This window comes from Chiloscyllium plagiosum, unplaced genomic scaffold, assembly GCF_037043375.1.
Source record: "Chiloscyllium plagiosum isolate Xiang-an unplaced genomic scaffold, Cpla_swu_hap1 HiC_scaffold_13, whole genome shotgun sequence".
NCBI lineage: Eukaryota > Metazoa > Chordata > Chondrichthyes > Orectolobiformes > Hemiscylliidae > Chiloscyllium > Chiloscyllium plagiosum.
Genome location: NW_028270151.1, coordinates 30,586,965 through 30,610,115, shown reverse-complemented (window position 1 = coordinate 30,610,115; position 23,151 = coordinate 30,586,965). Strand labels below are relative to the sequence as shown.

Genomic DNA, 23,151 nt, shown 5'->3' with positions numbered 1-23,151 from the left:
AGTGCCATGTTATTTATAGCTGCAGTAACTAGACACTATAATCAAATGTCTTGATTTTAATGTTGTTATTCATTTTGAACAGTGTTTTAGTTCACAAAATTGGAGTGTTTATAGAATTACAATTGCTTTCAGCACAAAATCAGCAGAAATGTATTGGTACAAAACAACCCCCTTTATCAAGATAGGTTTTTAGAAGTTAAATGCTGGTAAAACTATAGAAAATGGCTAATGTTGGTATTATGTTATGTTCACCTTTGCTTAAAATTTACAGTGTCTTTTTGGAGCCATCAAAATGAACATACAACCTAAAATGTTTTGTTTCGTTCAATTTTATTGGCTTTCTAATGATTCAACGAAGATCTTAAAATACACTTCACCAAAATCACTTTAAAATCCATCTTTATCCGTCTATACTTTCCGCTGCCTCAGGAAAGCAACCAACATAACCAAAGATGCCTCCCATCCTCCCATGGTTATACTCTCTTCCATTGAGCAGAGATATAAAAATTTGAATACATGTACAAACAAATTCAAGAACAGCTTCTTCCCCGCTGTTATCAGACTTCTGAAAGAACATCTCAAATGTTAGTGTTGGATATGTCTCTTTGCAACTTCTGTGGCTTTAACACCGTATTCTGCACTCTGTTCTACTACACTCTGATGCACTTTGTATGCTGTCTGTATAGCACACAAAATAGCTTGGTATATGTGACAACAATAAATCAAACTCAAAAACACCATTTTTGAAGTAATCGTATAAAATAAAGAAAAAGGCAACTTCAAATTTAATTAAAATATGCTTTAGATCAACACCTTCATGTTTATTAAAATAATAATTTATACAATTTCACTTAAGTTCTCTTAAATGCAAACAAATCATTCCACGTCAAGTTGTCTGAGTAAGGTCTACAAGTACCAATTCTGGGAAAGACATCCCAGTTATTATTAAAGAAAACAATAATTAAGATAATTTGCTAATCTTAAAAAGACATATAAAAGATAATATCTACACAATTTACTTCAAAGCTAGGAGTATTCAAAGAAACCAAACAGATCATAATATATGCAGTCACCGGGAAACACATATTTTTAATTGAGTAAAGCTCTTGATTCTACAACAGGACTAATATGTTAATGTGACATTACTGCAAGACAGTTGAGATGGACAGCACCAGAAGCAATTCCAGGACAGATACAACCAATCTATCCTTTTTGGTTATAATTGCATTCTCACGTGTAGAGTTTAATTTCCAGATAGCAGGTGGTGAACGTTTGTACAAATAGGCTCGAGGAACAGTATTCTCAAAATATTAAGGTAAATCTCTGCTCAGGTTTCTTAGTACCCCCCAAGAAATTCTGGGCATATCCCTGCATATTTTTCAAATGAGGTTTAAATTTTGTCTTCTATTCAAAGATAGGTTATGAAATGAGAAACAGCGTCCCTGAGTAGTTTGACAAGACCACATTTCTGGAGGCAGTTCACACTTATAGTATCCCTTCTGCATCATTATGTAGCTTTTTAGCAAATTCAGTACCATAACTGTGGCAACAGCCATTATTGGAACAGATCTTGATAACCACTAACAAGAATTGATAGAATAGTGCATTCTGCACAGTGACTCCATTATGAAAATATTATATGTAAACACTTCAATAAACCAGTATTTATTTGATTAGTAAGGAGGTATATTGAAACGTTAAAATAACAGTTATCCATTTACAACCATTTCAATGAATGTATATTCGATCAGATATAGCAGCTGGAAAGTGGGTCATAATCTGCATCCTCAACCACCAGTAGTAATCCATTGGATTATAGCGAGTGTATGGGGATGCAGAGGTCAGTGCATGTGTCACATCGTTAATCACTTTCGAAGTGTCTGTGGAACCACCCACAAGATAAGACTGCATTTTTGCAACCTGTTCATCAAAGTATTCTTTCCCATAATCCTTACGGACAATGTCAGGGAGATCATTCCACATCTTTTCTGTGATCATTTTGACACGTTCAGGACTGTAAAGACTGGTGGCAGCTATAAAATTGCCAGGTTCAACAACACTAACTTTAACACCCCAGCGATGCATTTCATAGCGCAAGCAGTCGGAGAATGCCTCCACTCCAAACTTCGTGACACAGTAAGGGGATCGAGCAGGATTGGCCATCCGTCCCAGCATGCTTGCAATGTTAACCACACGACCTTTCCACAAGAATCAAATTAAAACATTAAATCACAATGAAGTGGAAATTGAATTTATACATTATTAATTCTTAATGCATCACAAAGACTTGATAAAGTTGATTGTTAAAATCAATGTGATTATAAATGTGCACAGCATAAAGCTCAAAGCAGTAAAACAAAACAATGAGTTCCATCAGACAGACAAAAATAAATCCATCACATATTTAAGTTTTATTCTCCTGACCTGTCAGTTCCCTAACATAATAAGAAACAAGACCAATGCAATTTCAGGGTAAATACCCTTACAAATGCTGTTTTGAACTTGACACAATGGAGGAATAATTGATCAAAAAAGTTAGATTATTTTCCCTTGTTTACTCAGAGCAAAAGAAGGAGATAAAAGTTTTGCTCTGAGTAAATAGAATTTGAGAAAGGAATTATGTCCTACTACTCCACGGAATACAAATGAACTAGATTCAAGAGATTTCTGAAAATATAATCCCTTAATAATGCAGGGAATAGGTTAATTTAAAGATTATTATTCAATAACTTGTAAAAGAGAAATTATATCCAAAATGGATGCTCTCATGATTGCAATTTAGAGTTGACAATAAATATGTACAAATTCTTTAAAAGCAGGTTGGATTGGATGTGTTTTTCACTTATAAACCCATGGCATGTGTGCTCACAGGCACCGATGAGGGATGTAGTTGTCTATTTTATTTCCAAATTTGATTAGTGGGCATCTCTAATGAGGGAGTTTCTTTCATGCAAATGGAAACAACATATCAGAAGGTTGATTTTCATCTTGTTACCTCCTGGGTCTTTGTAATGTCAGAAGTAATTGCAAGATGCAAATTCTGAAATTGTTCACCAGGCATTTGCTGCCCAAGGTAACCTGTGAGCAGGTCTCAATGTAGGTAGCCAGTGCTCCTACCCAAAACAAGTAGAAGACCACGGTAAGTTATGGTCCTAACATATTTTCATCCAGAAGTCATTTTGGTCTTCTTTCCTATTACTATATGATTTCATTAACCACCAAGAAAAAAGACAGTACAAATTGGGAGATGGCCATTGCTAATGATATTTAAAAAGATCTCTACTGATTTTGCAGGTAAATCATTGGAAAGTTTTGGAAACATTCTGCTTCCATTATGTTGTCTTTTTTAATTACATGGACCAGTCCTTATGTTGGCTGCAGAACAATCTCAACTGTTGAAGGACTTATGGCAATGCTATGGTGACTGGATGAACAATGGGTGACTTAGGAAGAGGGTGAATAAAGTTGCAGTAGCCAGGGGATGGTATGTTGAAACTCTTGAACTTTCAGGGTGTATAGGCCCAGAATAACAACAGCAGTCCAAAAATCAGTGCATAAGGAAACAGTACTCTGGGAAGGAAATTGGAGTTCTGTAATTTAAGTCAAGACTTACAACAAATCTCCATAGTCTAATGCTTGTTGCAGTCAATGTCAGTGCAGTCCTCATCTACACTGCCTCTAGTTCCTTCTGGGCTGCTATAGCAGGTACATGCAACATTAATTCTGGCAAATCCTATGATCTAAACAAACCACAAACCCTAGTCTTACCCTGTTGCTTGTCTATAATGGGAATGATCAAGCAGTTTAGTATAGTAAACAAGACTGTACAGTCTAGCTGCTTTCCTGACACCAGTGTAGACAACGGTCAAAGGAATCATAAGGGTGCAGATACTGTAATTCCGAGAGATAGTAGCACGTTCATTTCCCATTGCAGGGCAGCTCAGTTTATGAGCTTTGGTCCAGTGATCACATCACTTAATGGATGAATATATAATAATGATCTGATTGGAATCCCTACCAATTCAGCCTCCTTGTTACCCAAACATCCCTGAGGTTCTATTATTGATGTCATAAACACCTGCATACCAGCTGAAACATGTACTAAATGGCAATAACTGCCATGGATAACTACAGGGTCAATACCAGAATCTTACACAAGTGATAGTGGAATCTTCAACACTCTGACATGCTGTGCAAGTTGTCGAGTGTAGTGCTGGAAAAGCACAGCAGATTAGGCAGCATCCGAGGAGCAGGAGAATAGACAATTCGGGCATAAGCCCTTCATCAGGAATGAGGCTTGAGAGTCAGGGCTGAGAGATAAATTGGAGGGGGTAAGGTTTGGGGGAAGGTAGCTGAGAATGCAATAGGTGGATGAAGGTGAGGGAGAAGGTGATAGGTCAGGGGGGGAGTGATGAACAGGTCCAGAGGGTGTTGCTGAGTTGGAGGCTTGGGACAGGGATAATGTGAGGGGAAGGGAAATGAGGAAGCTGTTGAAATCCACATTTATCCCACATGGTTGCAGGGTCCCAAGGCGGAATATGAGGTGTTCCTCCTCCAGGCGTCATGTGGTAACGATTTGGCAGGGGAGGAGGAGGCCCAGGACCTGCATGTCCTTGATGGAATGGGAGGGGGGTTAGGGTTGGTGGGTGTGGGTGTCCCAGATAGTGTCCTGTCTCCATTATGTAGAGGAAACCACACCGGGTGCAACAGATGCAGTAGAGGTACAGGTAAATTTCTGAGCCTTGGGGCCTTAGACGAAGGCGAGGGGAGTGGTGTGGACGCAGGTTATGCACTTCCTGCGGTGGCAGGGAAAGGTGTCAGGAATGGGATGTGAACTGGTTGGGGACGGGGGGGGGGGGGTGAACCTGACGAGGGAGGTGCGGAGGAAATGGTCCTTTCGTAATGCTGATAGGGGTGGTGCGGTCTATTTGGAGGTGGCAAAAGTGGCACAGGATGATGCGTTGTACGCGGAGGTTGTTGGGGTGGAAGGTGAGGACCAGGGGGATTTTGTCCTTGTTGCGTTGTAAGGGTTGGGGTTCAAGGGGGATGGTATGCGGTAGAGGAGATGAGCTGGAGGGCATCGTCAACCACATGGGAAGGGAAGTTGCAATTGTGGAAGAAGGAGGCAATCTGGGACTTTATGAGGTGGAATTGGTCATCCTGGGAACAGATGCGGCGGAGGTGGAAAAATAGGGAATAAAGGATGACGAGGAGGCAGGGTGGGAGAAGATGTAGTCTAGGTAGGTGTGGGAGTCAGTGGGCTTGTAGTATATATTTGTGGTTAGTCAGTTGCCGGAGACGGTGATAGAGAGATCCAGGAAAGGGCGGGAGGTTTCCAACGTGGTCCAGGTGAATTTGAGGCTGGGGTGGAAAGTGTTGGTAAAGTTGATAAACTATTCAACATCCTCGTGGGAGCACGAGGCGGCCCTGATACAGTCATCGATATAGCAGAGGAACAGGTGGGTGATGGTGTCGGTGTAACTGTGGAAGATGGACTGTTCCACGCATCCGACAATAGGCAGGCATAGTTGCGTCCCATGCAGGTGCCCATGGCTACCCCTTTGGTTTGGATGAAGTGGGAGGATTGGAAGGACAAGTTGTTGAGGTGAGGACCAGTTCAGCCAGACGGATGAGGGTGTCGGTGAAAGGGTACTGGTTGAGATGGCGTGAGAGACAGGAACGGAGGGATTGGAGACCTTCGACGTGGCAGATCGATGTGTACAGGGACTGAATGTCCATGGTGATGATGAGGCATTGGGGGACAGGGAAACGAAATCTTGGAGGAGGTGGTGTCACAAACATGGGTGGGGAGCTCCTGGACTAAGGGAGGAAAAGGTAGGAAGAGATGAATTCAGTGGGACAGGCGCAAGCTGAGACAGTGGGTTGACCCGGGCAGTCAGGTTTGTGATCCTTAGGAAGGAGGTAGAAGGCAGTGTGGGGTTCATGGACAATGAGGTTGGAGGAGATGGATGAGAGATTCCCAGAGGTGATGAGGTTGTGGATGGTCTGGGAGATGATGGTTTGGTGATCGGAGGGGAGGTCGTGATCAAGGGTGCAGTAGGAGGAGGTGTCTGCTAGTTGGCGCCTGGCTTCATCACCGTCCTTGAACCCCACTCCTCCCAACAAAACAAGGACAGACCCCCACCAATACCCAGTCTTCACCTTCTACCCCACCAACCTCCGCATACAACGCATCACCCTCCACTACTTTCAAACAGACCTCACCACCAGAAATATATTTCCCTCCACACCTCTTCCAGCATTCCAAAAAGACCATTCACTCCGCGACTCCCTCGTCAGGTCCACACCCTCCAACAGCCCACATCCCATCCCTGGCACCTTTCCCTGTCACTGCAGGAAATGCAAAACCTGCACTCACACCACTCCCCTCACCTTCGAAGGCCCCAAGGGATCCTTCCCCATCTGTCAGAAATTTACTTGTACCTCTACCAATGTCATCTACTGCATCCATTGCACCGGTGTTGTCTCCTTACATCGGGGAGACAGGACGCCTTCTTGTGATCATTTGAAAGAACATCTCTGGAACACCTGCACCCACCAACCCCACCGCCCCCTGGCTGAACACTTCAACTCCCCCTCCCACTCAGTCAAGGACATGCAGGTCCTGGGCCTCCTTCACTGCCAAACCGTTACCACCCGACACCTGGAGGAGAAACGCCTCATATTCTGCCTTGGGACCCTGCAACCACATGGGATAAATGTGGATTTGAACAGCTTCCTCATTTCCCCTCCCCCCACATTATACCAGTCCCAAGCCTCCAACTTGGTACCGCCCTCCAGACCAGTCCATCACCCCTCCCCAATCACCTTCTCCCTCAGCTTCATCCACCTATCGCTTTCTCAGCTAACTTCCTCCAAACCCCATCCCCTCCCATTTATCTCTCAGCCCCAACCCACAAGCCTCAATCCTAATGAAGGGCTTATGCCCGAAATGTCAATTCTCTTGCTTCTGAGATGCTGCCTGATCTGCTGTGCTTTTCCAGTACTACACTGTTGACTCTGATCTCCAGCATCTGCAGTCCTCACTTTCCCCAAGCTGTGAAAGTTCCCTGGCAAGCAATCTGATTGATTCACCAAATAATGTGAGCACTTCCATCACAGAAGGATGCTCCTTAGTCTTAAAAACACATTTAACATTGTGTTTCAGGGTCATAGCATGAAAGTGGTAGTGGGATCCCTTGTGTTCTATTGAAGTTTTGAATATGCGGGCAGTCTACCACAGTGTGTAAAATGAGAGGAAGAATGGACAAGAAAATAAAGTAATCACAAAGCAAATACCAAGTCGTCTTTTTGTATGCAAACTGGAAGAGTTGTAGTGAAACTCCTGCTGTACCTCAAAGACGTGGGACAGAAGGATTACTAATAGAATCCTTCCATGGGGCGGCATGGTGGCTCAGTGGTTAGCACTGTTGCCTCACAGCACCAGGGTCCTAGATTCGATTCCAGCTTAGGGCGACTGTCTGTGTGGAGTTTGCACATTCTTCCCTTGTCTGCATGGGTTTCCTCCGGGTGCTCCGGTTTCCTCCCACTGTCCAAAGATGTGCAGGTCAGGTGAATTGGCCATGCTAAATTGCCTATAGTGTTAGGTGCATTAGTCAGAGGGAAATGGGTTTGGGTTTGGGTGGATTACTCTCCGGAGGGTCGTGTGGACTTGTTAGGCCGAAGGGCCTGTTTCCACATTTTGGGAATCTAATCTGATAAAATAAGAATGTCGCTGTTGTTGCCACATAGGAAACATGGAAGCTAATTTGCATACAAACTGCCACTAGCAGCAACGTGATAATGCCATCTGTTGTAGTGATGGCAATTGAAAGAAAAAAATTGGACTGTATACTGAGGATAACTCTTTGTTTTCCTGTGAAATAATGTCATAAGATCTTTTATGTCCACCTAAGAGCAGACAGGGCTTTGGATTAACACCTCACCTGAAAGAAGGAATCTTGGGTAGTCCAGCACTCCCTCAAATACTAGAGTCTCAGGCCTAATTTTGTGTTCAAGTCCTGGAATGGAATTTGAACTCACAATCTTTTGATCCATTTATGAAGTGATGGTGGCACAGGATTCTAATGAGTGCGGAAGAGTCATTCGATAAATTCTCACTTTAGCTGTTCTAGAGAAGTTGTACCTCCACTGCGGGCAGACTCTGGGAACAACGGTTGCTCAGCCATTTACCTTCACTGGTAGCATGATGTTACACTGACACCAGTCAGAGGACCCATGACCTGCTGCCCACTTGCTCAATTAACACCAAATATCTGTGGGCCCTTGATGCAGCTGATCTTGTCCATAGATTATGCGACACTGACTAGAACGTGGGAAGTGCACAGTGTCTTTAAGAGGCATGGCCTGGGTTTCAACTGCAGCAGCTGGATTTCTTGCAGTCAAAAACCTGTGAATGAGCTCCCTGTGGGGAGTGTCACCAGTACTGTCAACGAATCATTTTGTTACAATGAACTCGAACCACAAAGGTAAACGAGGTAGATTCAAAATTCATTACCTGTCAGATTTATGCAATACATGAAAATCAACTCTCAAAAATGAACACACAAAGGTCACAATGTGTAACCTCCAATCCAATTATGTGCTGATTAGCTAAGGATCAGCTCTGGTTCACACATTCTAATCAAACCATTTTTTACTCACCTTTTGCTCTACGAATATAGGGAAGGAAACCTTTGGTCACACGGATAGTTCCCCACAGGTTAACCTCTGCAACTTGCTTATAAGTATCCAGGGTGGTGAATTCTACTTCCCCAAAAGTTGAGATACCAGCATTGTTAATCAGACCCCAAAGACCTAATTAAAAGAAGAAATAACTATTTTGAAATAATATGTCATATCATTTGAAGTGAAAGTGAATTTAACCTAATGCCTACTCTTACAAAAGAGAAAATGCAAGGCAAGTGTTTTTTAGTCAGTGTTCCCTTTTCTTCCCCATTTTAGAAGCACTTACTCGATAATTTCCCTTCTTAAATAACAGAAATTAACTCTTCATTGACATTTAGGTAGGATATCTTTGCACACCAGGTTTTTCCAGTCATGTCAATAACTTACAGGCTCTCAGTGTGCCTTTGACTGCCACCAATGCAGTCCCAAGTCAGCTAGCTTTAGTGCTCTCACCCAATTTAATGTTGTGATCTGACTTTACAAAGTCACTGCAGAGTACAGAATATCAATTGCTAGAATCACGAGAGCTTTAAGTACAGATGATTATGTTGTATGAGATTTGGCATTCATAATTGTTAAAAGGCAGGAGAGTATGTCGCAACAAAAATTCTCTTTTACAGTGTTTTCAAAACTGTATACACATAGCAGACATGTGGAGCTGAACAGGATTCCTTCTTCCACCCACTCTAAATTTTTCTCTTTCTATTTATATGAATTTCAAACAAGAGCAGTGCATAAAATATATCCTGAATGTACTGAAGGAAGCAATGTGACACTGAAAACAGTAAATAACTTAAAAGGAATTTCCAAACTTCTAAAAGCTGTTAAAATGCTATTGTTTTGCACAAATTTTCACCATAAACTCTTTTTAAGTACATGGTAAAGATGGGTCCTTAAATTCAGTTTACCCTTTTCTGAATCTGTTAAATTATCTTTCACAAATTCTACTGCTTTTGCTACTTCTTCATCTTTACAAACATCTAACTGGACGACAACCATTCGATCACTCTTCATCTCCTCCAGTTTCTTTGATCCTTCCCCACCTTTATCCTGAAAACAGAGAGATGTCATTAGTGTAGGATCTCTACAAAGTTGTCATTCATCTCATGAAGATGCATTAGAGGACACGGAGAGGAAACCAAACTAAAATACTGAAAATCATTGAGCAGTCTGGACAGTATAAGTAAGGAGAAAACTTTAATGCTTGTGAAAGCATTGAGTACAAAAGATAGTACCAAATATAGTTGGTAAAAGTAGTGATACAAGGAAGAACCTTTTCACACAGCAAATGGTTAGAGTCTGGAGGGTATAGAAAGGGAAATAGCAAGTTATTTGAAAAGGAAGAGTGTGACATTATTGAATATGGTTATGGGCAGAAGGCAAGAGAATGACGAGATGCTCATTTCGAGAGTCAGCACATGTGATGGGCCAAATGGCTTCCTTCTGTATTATAATAAGTCTGTGATGCTGTGACCTACAGGACAGTCACAAATCTGTATTCATAGTAACTTAGCCCGTCTCAACAAAGTAACACAACTCATGGTCGGTAGCCAAAATTTCCCACAAGATCAGTCCATGATGCCAGGTCATCCAAAAATAACTTAAACATGAAGAAAGGAAGGGGACACTGGCACAAGATAATAAGGTGTAGCGGCAGGAGTCCATTCAGCCCACCGAGTCTGCTCTGTCACTCAATGAGATTGTGGCTGATCTAATAATCCTCAATTCCACTTTACTGGTTATGTGAAATCATGACTCTTTTTATGCAAAAGTGTCGAAATAAGGCTGTCACACCAATATGGGTACATAATATTTAACTGTCAAACTGAATACAAAGCGCTTGGATTTTGATAAACTTTCCAATAAGGACCCATGTTAAAAACACTGCTTATAAAATATTTATGCGTGAACAAAGAGACCTTGGAGTGCAGGTTCATAGCTCCTTGAAAGTGGAGTCGCAGGTAGATAGGATAGTGAAGAAGGCGTTTGGTGTGCTTTCCTTTATAGGTCAGAGTATTGAGTACAAGAGTTAGGAGGTCATGTTGCGTTGTACAGGACACTGATTAGGCCACTTTTGGAATATTATGTCCAATTCTGATCTCCTTCTTATCAGAACGCTATAGTGAAATTTGAAAAGGGTTCAGAAAAGATTTACAAGGATGTTGCCAGGGTTGAAGGATTTGAGCTATAGGGAGAGGTTGAATAGGCTGAAGCTGTTTTCCCTGGAGCATCGGACGCTGAGGGGTGACCTTATGGAGGTTTATAAAATCACTACCATGCACCACAAGAGCACTGTAACCTCTGCAATCAAAAGTTGGAAATATTTTCAAATGAGATGTTATCGTACAGATTTCTAATCAATTGTTCAGAGATGCTACTCCACACCTCTGGGATAGTTGGAACTTGAACTCAGGTCTCCTGGCTCAGATGTACAGACACTACCCACTATACTATTTTTTAAATTAACTTATTTATGTAAACAACCTGTTCAGAGATGTAATCACACGCTATTAGACAGGTGGGACTTAAATCTGTGTCTCTAAGTCCAGGGATAGGGACACTACTATTGCACCACAAGAGGGCCCGCAATGCACCATAAGAGTCCCCAATAACGGACAGAACAATAGGTCCATTGGTGTCTGTAATTAAGGCCCTTAAGTGGTCAACTAATGGCCACTTAAGGGCTTCAAATATTCACCTCCCTGATAATTGTCTCCCCAGCTGGGAAGAAGGGTAGTGGCATAGACACCAGGGACCTATGTGTCGAATTTCAGGGTGCAGGCCTTCAGCTGGGTCAGTCGAGGAATATCAATCACCATCTGACGTGCTCACTGCTACACAAAGAAAATGGGATAATTCCACCCACTGGGATGAAATGATAATTATTTAAACATTAATTTAAATGTTCATTATTCAAATACTATCACAGTTTTAAAATGACAGGGGCAAGTTCAAAGGAGATGTGTAGGCAAGTTTTTATTTTACACACATGGGGGATGGTAGGCGCCTGGAGTGCACTGCCACAGGAAGTGGTAGAAGCAGATACAATTGCCATGGTTCAGAGGCATTTAGACAGACACATGAATAGGCAGGGAATAGGGAGACATGCACCATATGTTGGCAGATGGGATTAGTTTAGAATTGTATCATGGTCAGCACAGCTGATGGCTGCACTCTACTGTCCTCTGTTCTATTTTTGTAAAAGCAGTTTCTTATTAGAACGCATAATAGCACTCTTCCTGGCGTAACCGCTCTATAATATTGTGTCGATGGTTTTTGTTTTTTTGATAAAGCCACTTCATAAATCTTGCATGACTAAAAGACAACAATATCTGTACCTTTAACAGGCATCCTGCAAATACTTTGAATCCTTGAGCATGCAGGTGTTCAGCCAATGAATATCCAAATCCAGTGTCACACCCGGTAATGACGATACTTTTGCCCTCAGTCTGGTTGAAATAATAAAAATCATAATACTATGAGTATTTTAAAAATGAAATGACATTTGTGTCACACTTTGTTAGATTGTTTAATATTGCCACTTGTACCTAGGAATAGCGAAAAGTGGATAATGTCACCACATTCTGGCACCATCTTGTATAAATGGTAAAATACAGAATAAATTAGTATTAAATTGAGAATACTAAAAATGAGACAGCTTCAAAAGTTAGTCTTCTCCTCTCCATAGACTTCACTCGCTCTGCTCCTCCAGTTGCTCCATTGCTCCTGGCAATGTGTTCCTTTTTTGCAACCAGTGCCATCGCTTCCGCATCTGCTGTTTCCAAGCTGGAGATGATCACACTGCGCTAGTCCTACAACGTCTCCATCTGGATGTCGACCAACGGCTCATCTTCTGATACTACCATCCAAGATGGAGATACACGGGGCCCAGGGCTCCCACAGGAGGAGGCCCCAGAGTAACCAAAACAAACAGTTACTTTGTTATGACATTAGGAGTTATGGAAGTGATTTACAGGTAAAGTAAACCCAAGATTTAGTTGTAATGGAGGAAATGCTGTAGCCTATTTGAGCACAGTGAGCTTCTACATATAGCAATGAGATCATGATCACATAATGATATTGACTTAAAGATCAATACTTGCTCAGACACTAGGGAGAACTCTGCAAATAGTGTCATGGAATCTCAACCCAAGAACCCAAGAGAATTTTGGCTTCGTATCTCATTTAAAAAGTTGCATCATCCCAGGAGTGCAGCAGTTGTTGAACACTTGTGCTTAAGTGCCAGTCTAGATGATGGTGTTCAAGCCACTGGAGGGGGACACTAACTTACAACCTTCTGGCTCAAAAGGAAGGAATCCATTAACTGAGCAATGTTTTCTTTAACATTTTATACTGACTTCTGAAATGACCAACAAGTAATTAGAGACGTACAACAAATGCTGGCCTTGCTTGAAATGCCTAGAACCATGAAAAGATGAGAAAAAATTCCGAGTACTTAACTCTCCCACAGCAATACCTTAAATTAACATCCAGCTTCAATATTGGGTGAATTTGTATTATTAATTTTGTAATGTAAACTTTTCCCTCTTAATCAAAACAAAAACCAAGCAGTTTGGCCTCCTTGTGTCAGATTTTCTGGTTTCAATTTCAGACATGTTTCCCAACCATTTTTTACTCTATATATTCATGAATTCTCAAACTGTAATTTCCCTGAATATGCGTCTCTACATTACTTAATGTAGAAGCCTGACAGTCACACTTACCCATTTTTCCTATGAACAGGACGCAGGCCATTTCTCCCATGATGTTTCTCTTGCATATATTTCCCTCATCTCTCCTTTTAATGTATAGAATCCCTATGGTGTGGAAGCAGATCATTTGACCCATTGAGTCCACACCAACCCTCCGAAGAGCATCCCACTGAGATCCACCTTCTATCCTATCCCTGTAACCCTGCATTTCCAATGGTTAATTCATCTAGCCTGCGCATCCCTGGACACTATGGGCAATTTAGCATTGCCAATCCACCTAAACTGCACATCTTTGGATGTGGGAGGACATCGGAGCACCTGGAGGAATCCCAAACAGACACAACAAGAATGTGCAAACCCCACCCAGAGAGTCACCCAAGGCTGGAATCGAACCCAGGTTCCTGGCACTATGAGGCAGCAGTGCTAACCAATGAGACACAATGCCATCAATTCTATTTCAAAGCTTAGTTACTGTGGACTTCTATCACTTCAAATGAAGAGTGTATGTGTTTACCATTGCAAGTGGCCTGCTCTCCATCCAGCATTTTATGTTTCAGTTTCTTAAGAAGTAAAATAAGAATATCTGATAAAGTGATCAATTTTTGATAGACAAGTTTGAACAAATAGACATAACTTTTGTTTTCCATAATTAATTATCATGATCAAATCCATGGTCAGTCTTCAACAGATGCACTATTTTGGGTTTTGTTTATAGTCAGTAACAAGGCATTTTCTCAATTTAGATTCTGCACAGCGTACTTTCTGTAGTCAGCTAATACTTGAATTCTTCGAATACAGAGTTCAGAAATTATAGGAGAGAGCAAAGTGCGCTTAATCCTCACCCACAGCCTCACCACAAGGTTGGCAAGAGTAGCAATGCCACTTAATTACACAATAAAACTCCCAGGATTCTGAACATTCCCATTTTAACATAGAACTCCATTAAATGTTATTGAATGCTATTACATACATTTCAATGATCTTTAACCACTTCATTTTGGAACAGAAAACTTTCCATCACAGACAGCCACTCACCGATACTGGTTGGCTTGCAAGTGATCGAGTAGCTGTGATGCAAATAGCTGGCTGTACCCGACTGAAAGACAGGATAGCATACAAGTAATATAAACTGTTAAAGACAGGATTTAAAAGTTTAATATTTCTGATAACATCGTAGGAGATGAATGAACACACATTTTTAACAAGATACTAGGGACTTAAGTTCATTAGACAAAAGCTGGACTGTTGTTTTAGATTCAAATAACATACACAAAGCAAAGACAGGTAATAAGGAAATTTAAGTGGGGACTGCCATTTTCATAGACAAGGGGGAACGCACACTGATCCTCGGTTTCATATACTCAATTGATGCCACATCGTGGAAAATTAAGAGAAAGAACGACCCATAGTTTCCTAACAGAGGGCACCTAAAGGTGTCTGCCGTTAGATCAATTTTGTGGCTTAGTCTAAAACTTGAGTTTTTCTGACAAAGACACATTTTTACAAAGCTATTGTCTTGTGCTCATCAGGGCAATTTGCAAGAAAATCAATATAAAGGGAAAACAACATTTATACTGAATCTGAGGAGAGTACTACTGGTTCGCAAGTTATTCTGATTAGTAGAGGTAATGACATGGAGAATGCACCAGTTAGATGATGACTGACAGTTAACAGTCAAACTTGTTTACATTTTAAATCAGATAAGTTGATTCTGATTGGTCAAGACATTGCCCTGAGAAGAGAACCAAAGAATAGCTGTTACCTATTTTGTTGTGTTGAAACAAGTGCAATGTATTGACATATTATTTGTGTCTTGTGAACAGGGCTCTGTGTATTAATTTATGGAGCTTCCAATATGTATAAATGCATCACACTGCAAGCTGGACTGAGAAATTTAAATTGGTTATCAGCATAATTGTTCACATGCTTAGGAATATTTAGCAAATGTTGTCCGACTGCGGAATGTTGAGCACTATGTTGTGTTTTTATAAGCATGGGCTAGTTAGGTATAGTCAGTATGTTTACCTTCGTGAAAAGTCAAAGAGATATATTGTTTAATATGATCTACACTCTTTGGGATATATAGCCTACATACTTAATCAGAGTCCAATTGCCAGACAATGATTAGTCCATTCTCATAAAATGTTTTCCTTTCACTTTCGCTTCCATATTTGGGATTTAAAGGCTTTGCATAGCAATTTGCTGAAAGTGGCACCTGAAAATGTCACAAAGGAAACAATGCTTCCGGGACCTGATGTTATGGTCATGTAGAAAGATACTTAAGTTTTCACTTTCCAATTGGAAGGATCAGTGGAAGGGACTCAAGAATCAAGTCACAGCAGGCGACCCCAAGAACTACGCAAGGTGGGGGGGGCCCAATAAATCAGGAAGAGAGTCAAGAAACAAGCAAAGAGGGCTCCCCTGGGGAAGAAACATGGGTAGCTCCCTGTGGAAGGAATGTGGAGTTCCCCTAAGAAATGAATGAATGAATAAGAGTGAAGGTGGGCAGGGAAGAAGTAGATGAAAGGGAAAGAAATGGGGAGTAGGCTATGCACACATCACACAGTAATCTTTCCGTGAATTTGGCAGGAGAACTATTACACAGTAGTCAGCTGTTCATGAGTCTTCAGTGCTATCAGTTTACTCCATGGACTGCTGAATGGAGGACTGTTTGCAATGAGTTATGCTCCAGTTGTGTGCCAACATCTATTCCTGACTCACTTTCCTCCCTGTCTAGTTGCTGACTAATTAAAACATGTGAAATTAAACGAATTGCAGTAGCTAAAATGGTCTCAACCCACATGACCTTAAAAGAATGGATGTATTTGCATTAAAAAATTATTCATGTGAAATACTGTTGATTTTACTTACAGTTCTATATTCAGTCTGAAATAAATAATGCATGGTGGAACCAGCTACATGCAGGAACATTAGCAGAAGTGACAAATGTAGGTTAAAATTGACCAATTTTGAAAGGCAATTGAATGTGGAAAAGAAGGAAGGAAATAAGGTAGTGATGTATTAAACAGAGCTGAAATCACTGCTATTACTTTTTGGAATGGAAAGAAGCACACTGTTTGAAGAATGAGGCATCAAACAAGAATTGGAAAAAGTCATGAACATCAGCAAGATATATTGTTGGAATTACAAAAGCAAAATACTGCATTCAGTGAAAATCTGAAGGATTTGTAAAGAAGTGTTTTGATATTAAAGTGTCACACAACAGAGACTCAATTGAAGATCTTTGTTAATTTGAGTGCTATATAATGATGGATAAATAGGACAATTGTGGTATTAGACCGACTTAGGCGAGGGCAAGGAGAACGGCAAGAAGGGCTTTAAAGAAATCGGACGGAGAGGTGAAAATATGTGGATACGAGTTTCTACAGACATGGGAGAAATGAAAAGAGTGTTGCGGGTGAAGATGAAGAGTTACGGTGACTAAAGTAACTACTGTGAAACATGGCTCTGCACAGAGCAGGGTACTGTATCTACAGACGGAGCAAATGTTGAATCACTTGCAAACTAATTAACAATGGTTTTGGTCTTTTGAATGAAGGAATTCTGATACTGTAATGGTGCATGGAGAGGCAGGCTAATGAGAAGGAGTGGAATTAAAACTGCAATACTGAAAAATGATGGAAAGGTAAACTACTGAATGTTATCAGCAAATATATGGAAGTTTGAGAATCAGTCACACTTTAACAAGCAGAAGAGAGGAAAAGGAGGGGTTTGGAGGGATATGGGCCAGCAGCAGGCAGGTGGGACTAGTTTAGTTTGGGATTATGTTCAGCATGGACTGGTTAGACTGAAGGGTCGGTTTCTCTGCTGTATGACTTTATGACAATTGAAAGTATCAAATGAGCTTTCCAGTTCAGTCTGTGCTTCCACGAGCAGACTAGCTACATTCTGAGAGAAATCAGACTGTGACATCACAGGAAAATAAAGAGATGATTAGTTAGTGGATACTTTGCTCACTTTGCTTTTAAATTCTTATGGCTTATTAGTAATTGTCAGGTTTTATTATCTGTAAGATTTAATGTTAGTAGTAAAGCCTACTGGGAGTAATAGTATTTACTCATTCTAAATTAATTGAAAAATAATAATAAAAATGGTAGAACAAGTGAAGTGTTGTAACTGCGGAATGTGAGAGCTGCTGGATGCTTAAGAGATTCAGGACAAATATATCAGCATTTAATATTTTTTAGAATTAGAATCTTTATTGTGTGGAGAATTTTGAGAAGACTTGGAGCTCAGGTTGAGGTTTTGCTCGCTCAGCTGGAAGGTTCATTTCCAGATGTTTCATTACCCTACTAGGTAACATCTTCAGTGGGCCTCAGTCGAAGCAATGCTGAAAATTCCTGCTTCCTATTTCATCACCACAGGAAATGACATCACCAACCCAAAGAAACCCAAACATATAAATAGAAAGCAGGAATTTTCAGCATTGCTTCGCCTGAGGCCCACTGAAGATGTTACCTAGTAGGGTAACGAAACGTCTGGAAATGAACCTTCTCGCTCAGCGAGCAAACCTACATCCATTACTGTGTGGAAACAGGTCCTTTGACCCAACATGTCCACACCGACTCTCCAAAGAGTATCCCACCCAGACTCATTCCCCTACAATTACCCCGATTCATGCCTAAACCTAAACATTCCTGAACACTATGGGCAACTTAGCATGGCCAATTCACCTAACCTGCACATCTTTGGATTGTGGAAGCAAACCAGAGCAGCCGGAGGAAACCCACGCAGCCATGGGGAGAATGTGCACAGTCCACACAGACAGTCGCCCAATGCTGGAATCCGGGTCCCTGGTGCTGTGAGACAGCAGTGCTAACCACTGAGCCACTATGCCACCCCCATATTTGCAACATTGACTCAGAGTCAGAGTCAATGAGCTAGAGGCCAAACTATAGACGCTGTGACACATTAGGAAGGGGTAAAGTTACATATTTCAGGACATGGTTGTACCCACAGGACAGGATCTACTGATTTGGTCGTCACCATGGATATCCAATCCCTCTACACCTCCATCCGCCATGACTAGGGCCTCCAAGCCCTCCGTTTTTTCCTCTCCAGACGTCCCCAACAGTACCCTTCCACCGACACTCTCATTCGTTTGGCCGAACTGGTCCTCACCCTTAACAAGTTCTCCTTTGAATCCTCCCACTTCCTCCAGACCAAAGGGGTAGCCATGGGCACACGTATGGGCCCCAGCTATGCCTGTCTCTATGTTGGCTACGTAGAGCAGTTGATCTTCCATAATTACACTGGCACCACTCCCCACCTCTTCCTCCGCTACATTGATGACTGCATTGGCGCCACCTCGTGCTCCCATGAGGAGGTTGAGCAATTCATCAACTTCACCAACACATTCCACCCTGACCTTAAATTTACCTGGACCATCTCTGACACCTCCCTCCCCTTCCTGGACCTCTCCATCTCCATTAATGACGACTGACTTGACACTGACATTTTTTACAAACCTACCGACTCCCACAGCTACCTGGATTACACCTCTTCCCACCCTACCTCTTGCAAAAATGCCATCCCTTATTCCCAATTCCTTCGCCTCCGCCGGATCTGCTCCCAGGAGGACCAGTTCCACCACAGAACACACCAGATGGCCTCCTTCTTTAGAGACCGTAATTTCCCTTTCCACGTGGTTAAAGATGCCCTCCAACGCATCTCGTCTACATCCCGCACCTCCGCCCTCAGACCCCACCCCTCCAACCGTAACAAGGACAGAACGCCCCTGGTGCTCACCTTCCACCCTACCAACCTTTGCATAAACCAAATCATCCGCCGACATTTCCGCCACCTCCAAACAGACCCCACCACCAGGGATATATTTCCCTCCCCACCCCTTTCCGCCTTCTGCAAAGACCGTTCCCTCCGTGACTACCTGGTCAGGTCCACGTCCCCCTACAACCCACCCTCCCATCCTGGCACTTTCCCCTGCCACCGCAGGAACTGTAAAACCTGCACCCACACCTCCTCCCTCATCTCTATCCAAGGCCCTAAAGGAGCCTTCCACATCCATCAAAGTTTTACTTGCACATCCACTAATATAATTTATTATATACGTTGCTCCCGATGCGGTCTCCTCTACATTGGGGAGACTGGGCGCCTCCTAGCAGAGCGCTTTAGGGAACATCTCTGGGACACCCACACCAATCAACCACACCGCCCCGTGGCCCAACATTTCAATTCCCCCTCCCACTCTGCCGAGGACATGGAGGTCCTGGGCCTCCTTCACCGCTGCTCCCTCACCACCAGACGCCTGGAGGAAGAACGCCTCATCTTCCGCCTTGGAACACTTCAACCCCAGGGCATCAATGTGGACTTCAACAGCTTCCTCATTTCCCCTTCCCCCATCTCATCCTAGTTTCAAACTTCCAGCTCAGCACTGTCCCCATGACTTGTCCGGACTTGTCTGACTTGCCTAGCTCCTTTTCCACCTATCCACTCCACCCTCTCCTCCCTGACCTATCACCTTCAGCTCCTCCCCCACTCACCCATTGTACTCTATGCTACTCTCTCCACACCCCCACCCTCCCCTAGCTTATCTCTTCACGCTTCAGGCTCACTGCCTTTATTCCTGATGAAGGGCTTTTGCCCGAAACGTCGATTTCAAAGCTCCTTGGATGCTGCCTGAACTGCTGTGCTCTTCCAGCACCACTAATCCAGAATCTGGTTTCCAGCATCTGCAGTCATTGTTTTTACCCAATATCAGGACAGGAAGGTATGACTGAGAGTGGTGGTGATAGGGGATTGCGAATGTGGAAATGGAACAGTCTCAGCCCTTGCAACCGTGCAACAAGTTTGATGTTTGTGCAACCCGTACGAACAAAAGTGGGGTTAAAGGTGGGGGAGAAAACTGACCATGGAAGCTATGTAACACAGAGAGTCATAAATAGGAACATAGTGAATGTAAAGGATGGTATTTTAAGGGAAACAATTCAATTCTCTGCAACCAAGAAGGAATCCACAAATCTGTTGGTTCACTGGTGCCAGGGTTTGTGATATCTGCTCTGGGCTCATGAGAAACTTTCAGTTGGAGGATTGAGTCCTCATAGAAACCAATCACATATTGTTACACCTCACTGAGGTGGCATGTTGAAAATTGAATACTACTAATCCCAGAACCATCATTGTGGGTGGACTGCAGCTGTTTGAGAAGGCAGCTCACCACTACCTTCTCAAGGGTAACGAGAGACGGGCAATAAATGCTGACCAGGCAGTGAGGTCCACATTCCTCAAAAGGGAAGTTTTTTCTCATTTCAGTCCACAGTTTAAAAAAGACAGATAAAAAGACACAGTCTTTATAATACTCAGTATTAGGAAAGAGGCTCTGCTTAGGAATTCGGAGCACATAAAATTCATAATTAAGCTGTCAACTGATTTGTTTTATCAGATAAACATATGATCTGATTGCCATTACAGAGATTACTGTCAGATGAAAAAAAAACTGGAGTTGAGTATTCAAATACCTAAAGATGACATTAATACAACATATAGAGATGGTTTTAGTTTTAAAAATTAAATTCTAGAATTAGTTTGCATCAAGATACAAAAGTATAAAAATCACATGAGAGTAGTTTTCATGCCCCCTTACAGAAAGCACACTGTAGAATGTGGCATATGGGAAGAAATAATGGTGGTTTGTGAGAACAATATTCATACAAGTTAGATGAAACAGATCGGCAATATGAGCCAAAAGGATGAAATGTAGAGGCACACATTGTTATGGACCACACTAAACCCTCTCAAAATGTGTCAAGGAGATAACCCAGACCCTAACTTATTCATATTTTAAAGGCAAGTGCCTGGTGATCATTTCCAGATGCAATTTGATTGGTCAAACTACCAGGCTGGAAGCAAAACACTACATGCCTGCACAATAGAAAAAGTATAGACAAATGAAAAAGAACAGCTTTGGCTTAACTGTAACTTTATCAAAATACTTAACAAGATAATAAACAACTCATTAACTGTTCCATTATAGTAACATCCCATAAGCACATTCTTAGCAAAGGAAAAATCAGTAAAATACATTGTCTCGTATACAATTCTAGCATCAGGAAGAGATCCCAAGCTTTTAGCTGTAGTAAAAAGAGACAGAGAGAGAGAGACAGACACAGAGCGACACAGAGAGAGAGAGAGAGAGAGAGAGAGAGAGAGAGAGAGAGAGAGAGAGACAGAGACAGACAGATACACACAGACAGACAAAGACCCACATGCACACATATATTTTGTGTGGTGAATTTTTTTAGTACTTTCAGAGTTACCTTGCACTTTGCTCAAAAACCACATACATTCATGTAGAACTCTGAGCTCAAAAACTGCATGAATTTATGTAAAACTCTGTTATCTCACTTTTTAGATTGGAATCAATCTAAACATCAGGTCATAGACAGAGAACACAGGGGGCGAACACCTTCAACATATTGTCTAGCTATCACCATTGTTAACAGCTAACCCGAGAATGCAACTTAAAAAAAAATGGTTTTGTGATTTACACATGAAAGAAGTGAAACTATCACTGTTTTCTAACAGATGAAAGGCTTAACAGACAATCAATTCTTCAATGTATAATTTCAGTTACATCACACTGCAAATTTTTGCTATAAATTCTGTGTTACGATCGAGCCCTCCACAATCACCTGATGAAGGAGCGTCGCTCCGAAAGCAAGTGTGCTTCCAATTAAACCTGTTGGACTATAACCTGGTGTTGTGTGATTTTTAACTTTGTACACCCCAGTCCAACACCGGATCATGACTACCCTCATAAGGAACACAAGGGAAGACATTGAAATAGGGACATATGAAGGAACCATTACTTTTAAATTTGCTGGCTGTACTGTGAAAGGCAATAGTTTTAAAATTTATGGACACAGGGTCCCCTGCCACATCCACAGTTTGTGAAAGGCACCATAATAAACCAAAGCTCTTTCTTATGTAAAATTATGTGGCAGACATAGAGGAAGTATTCCCCCTGGTGGGTGAATGTGGAAGAGTGTACAGCCATGATATTGAAGTGGTGACATTGAGGAGATAAATCAGGAAACACTTGTTTAACATGAATGCTGCTGGAAATCTAGAAATAGCTCTTCCAAGAGTCTCTTGAATGCTGGACTCGTTTATAATTTAGAGATTGAAATTAATTTTTTTTTGCTCAGTAGTGGTGAAAGATCATAGATCTGAACAGGTCAAAAGGAAAAGGTAGTAGTAATCTAGAAAGGATCTAGTAATGGAGGGGCTGGATGGCCTACTCTAATTGCTATGGTAACACCTCCTTAACAGGAATTTGAAGCTTTTTGTAATGGTCCCAACTCAGCATTTTAGACAAATAATTAAAGAGTTCCATATATCTTAAGCCTGTAATTTTCCTTTCCGAAGCAAATGCGAGCATTAGTTCACGAAAATCAAATTTATAATTAAAACATTTTTACAATCTTGCCAGAAGGAAGATCAAACCGGGGACTATACAACCTGTCATCAGATCGGCATCCGGAGGACAGCCATATGACTGAATAAAACTCCCTTGATTTTAAACGCTCAGCTCCGTTTAAAGCTCTGGGCCAGTTTTCCCGCCGTCCTCTCTTACCTGAGCACTGGGGGAGATGCCCGCCACTGGATAGCCCCGACACTTCGACACAGAACCCGGTACATTGCGCCAACGGAGCCACCAGCTGTAACTCGCACTCAGCAAGGTCACCTGTACCCTTACCGTAATACACCGGGG

At 41.9% G+C, this 23,151-nt stretch overlaps 1 protein-coding gene and 1 long non-coding RNA gene across 2 annotated transcripts in view; one reads left to right on the top strand and one right to left on the bottom strand.

Moving 5' to 3' along the window:
- The window catches only part of LOC122556073 (uncharacterized), a 51,122-nt gene extending 28,163 nt beyond the window's left edge, over nucleotides 1-22,959 (top strand). The window contains exon 3 of the long non-coding RNA XR_006313459.2: nucleotides 22,870-22,959. This is a non-coding gene — a long non-coding RNA (uncharacterized LOC122556073). The remainder of the gene's footprint in view (nucleotides 1-22,869) is intronic.
- Nucleotides 779-23,151, bottom strand: LOC122556072 (D-beta-hydroxybutyrate dehydrogenase, mitochondrial-like). Its single transcript, XM_043702503.2, has 6 exons — nucleotides 23,014-23,151; nucleotides 14,436-14,496; nucleotides 12,027-12,137; nucleotides 9,597-9,738; nucleotides 8,665-8,817; nucleotides 779-2,198 (listed from the first exon to the last, which is right to left on the bottom strand). Exons 1-6 carry the CDS (start codon nucleotides 23,076-23,078, stop codon nucleotides 1,729-1,731), a joined length of 1,002 nt encoding a protein of 333 aa, XP_043558438.2. The 5' UTR covers nucleotides 23,079-23,151; the 3' UTR covers nucleotides 779-1,728.

Excerpts from the sequence above, each read along its gene's own strand:
- LOC122556072 (XM_043702503.2), bottom strand. The coding sequence starts at position 23,078 with ATGTACCGGGTTCTGTGTCGAAGTGTCGGGGCTATCCAGTGGCGGGCA. Across the intron at positions 9,739-12,026 it reads TTGCAGGATGCCTGTTAAAG|GATAAAGGTGGGGAAGGATC; the intron begins GTACAGATATTG and ends CTCTGTTTTCAG. Across the intron at positions 8,818-9,596 it reads TTTAACAGATTCAGAAAAGG|GTCTTTGGGGTCTGATTAAC; the intron begins GTAAACTGAATT and ends TCTTTTAATTAG.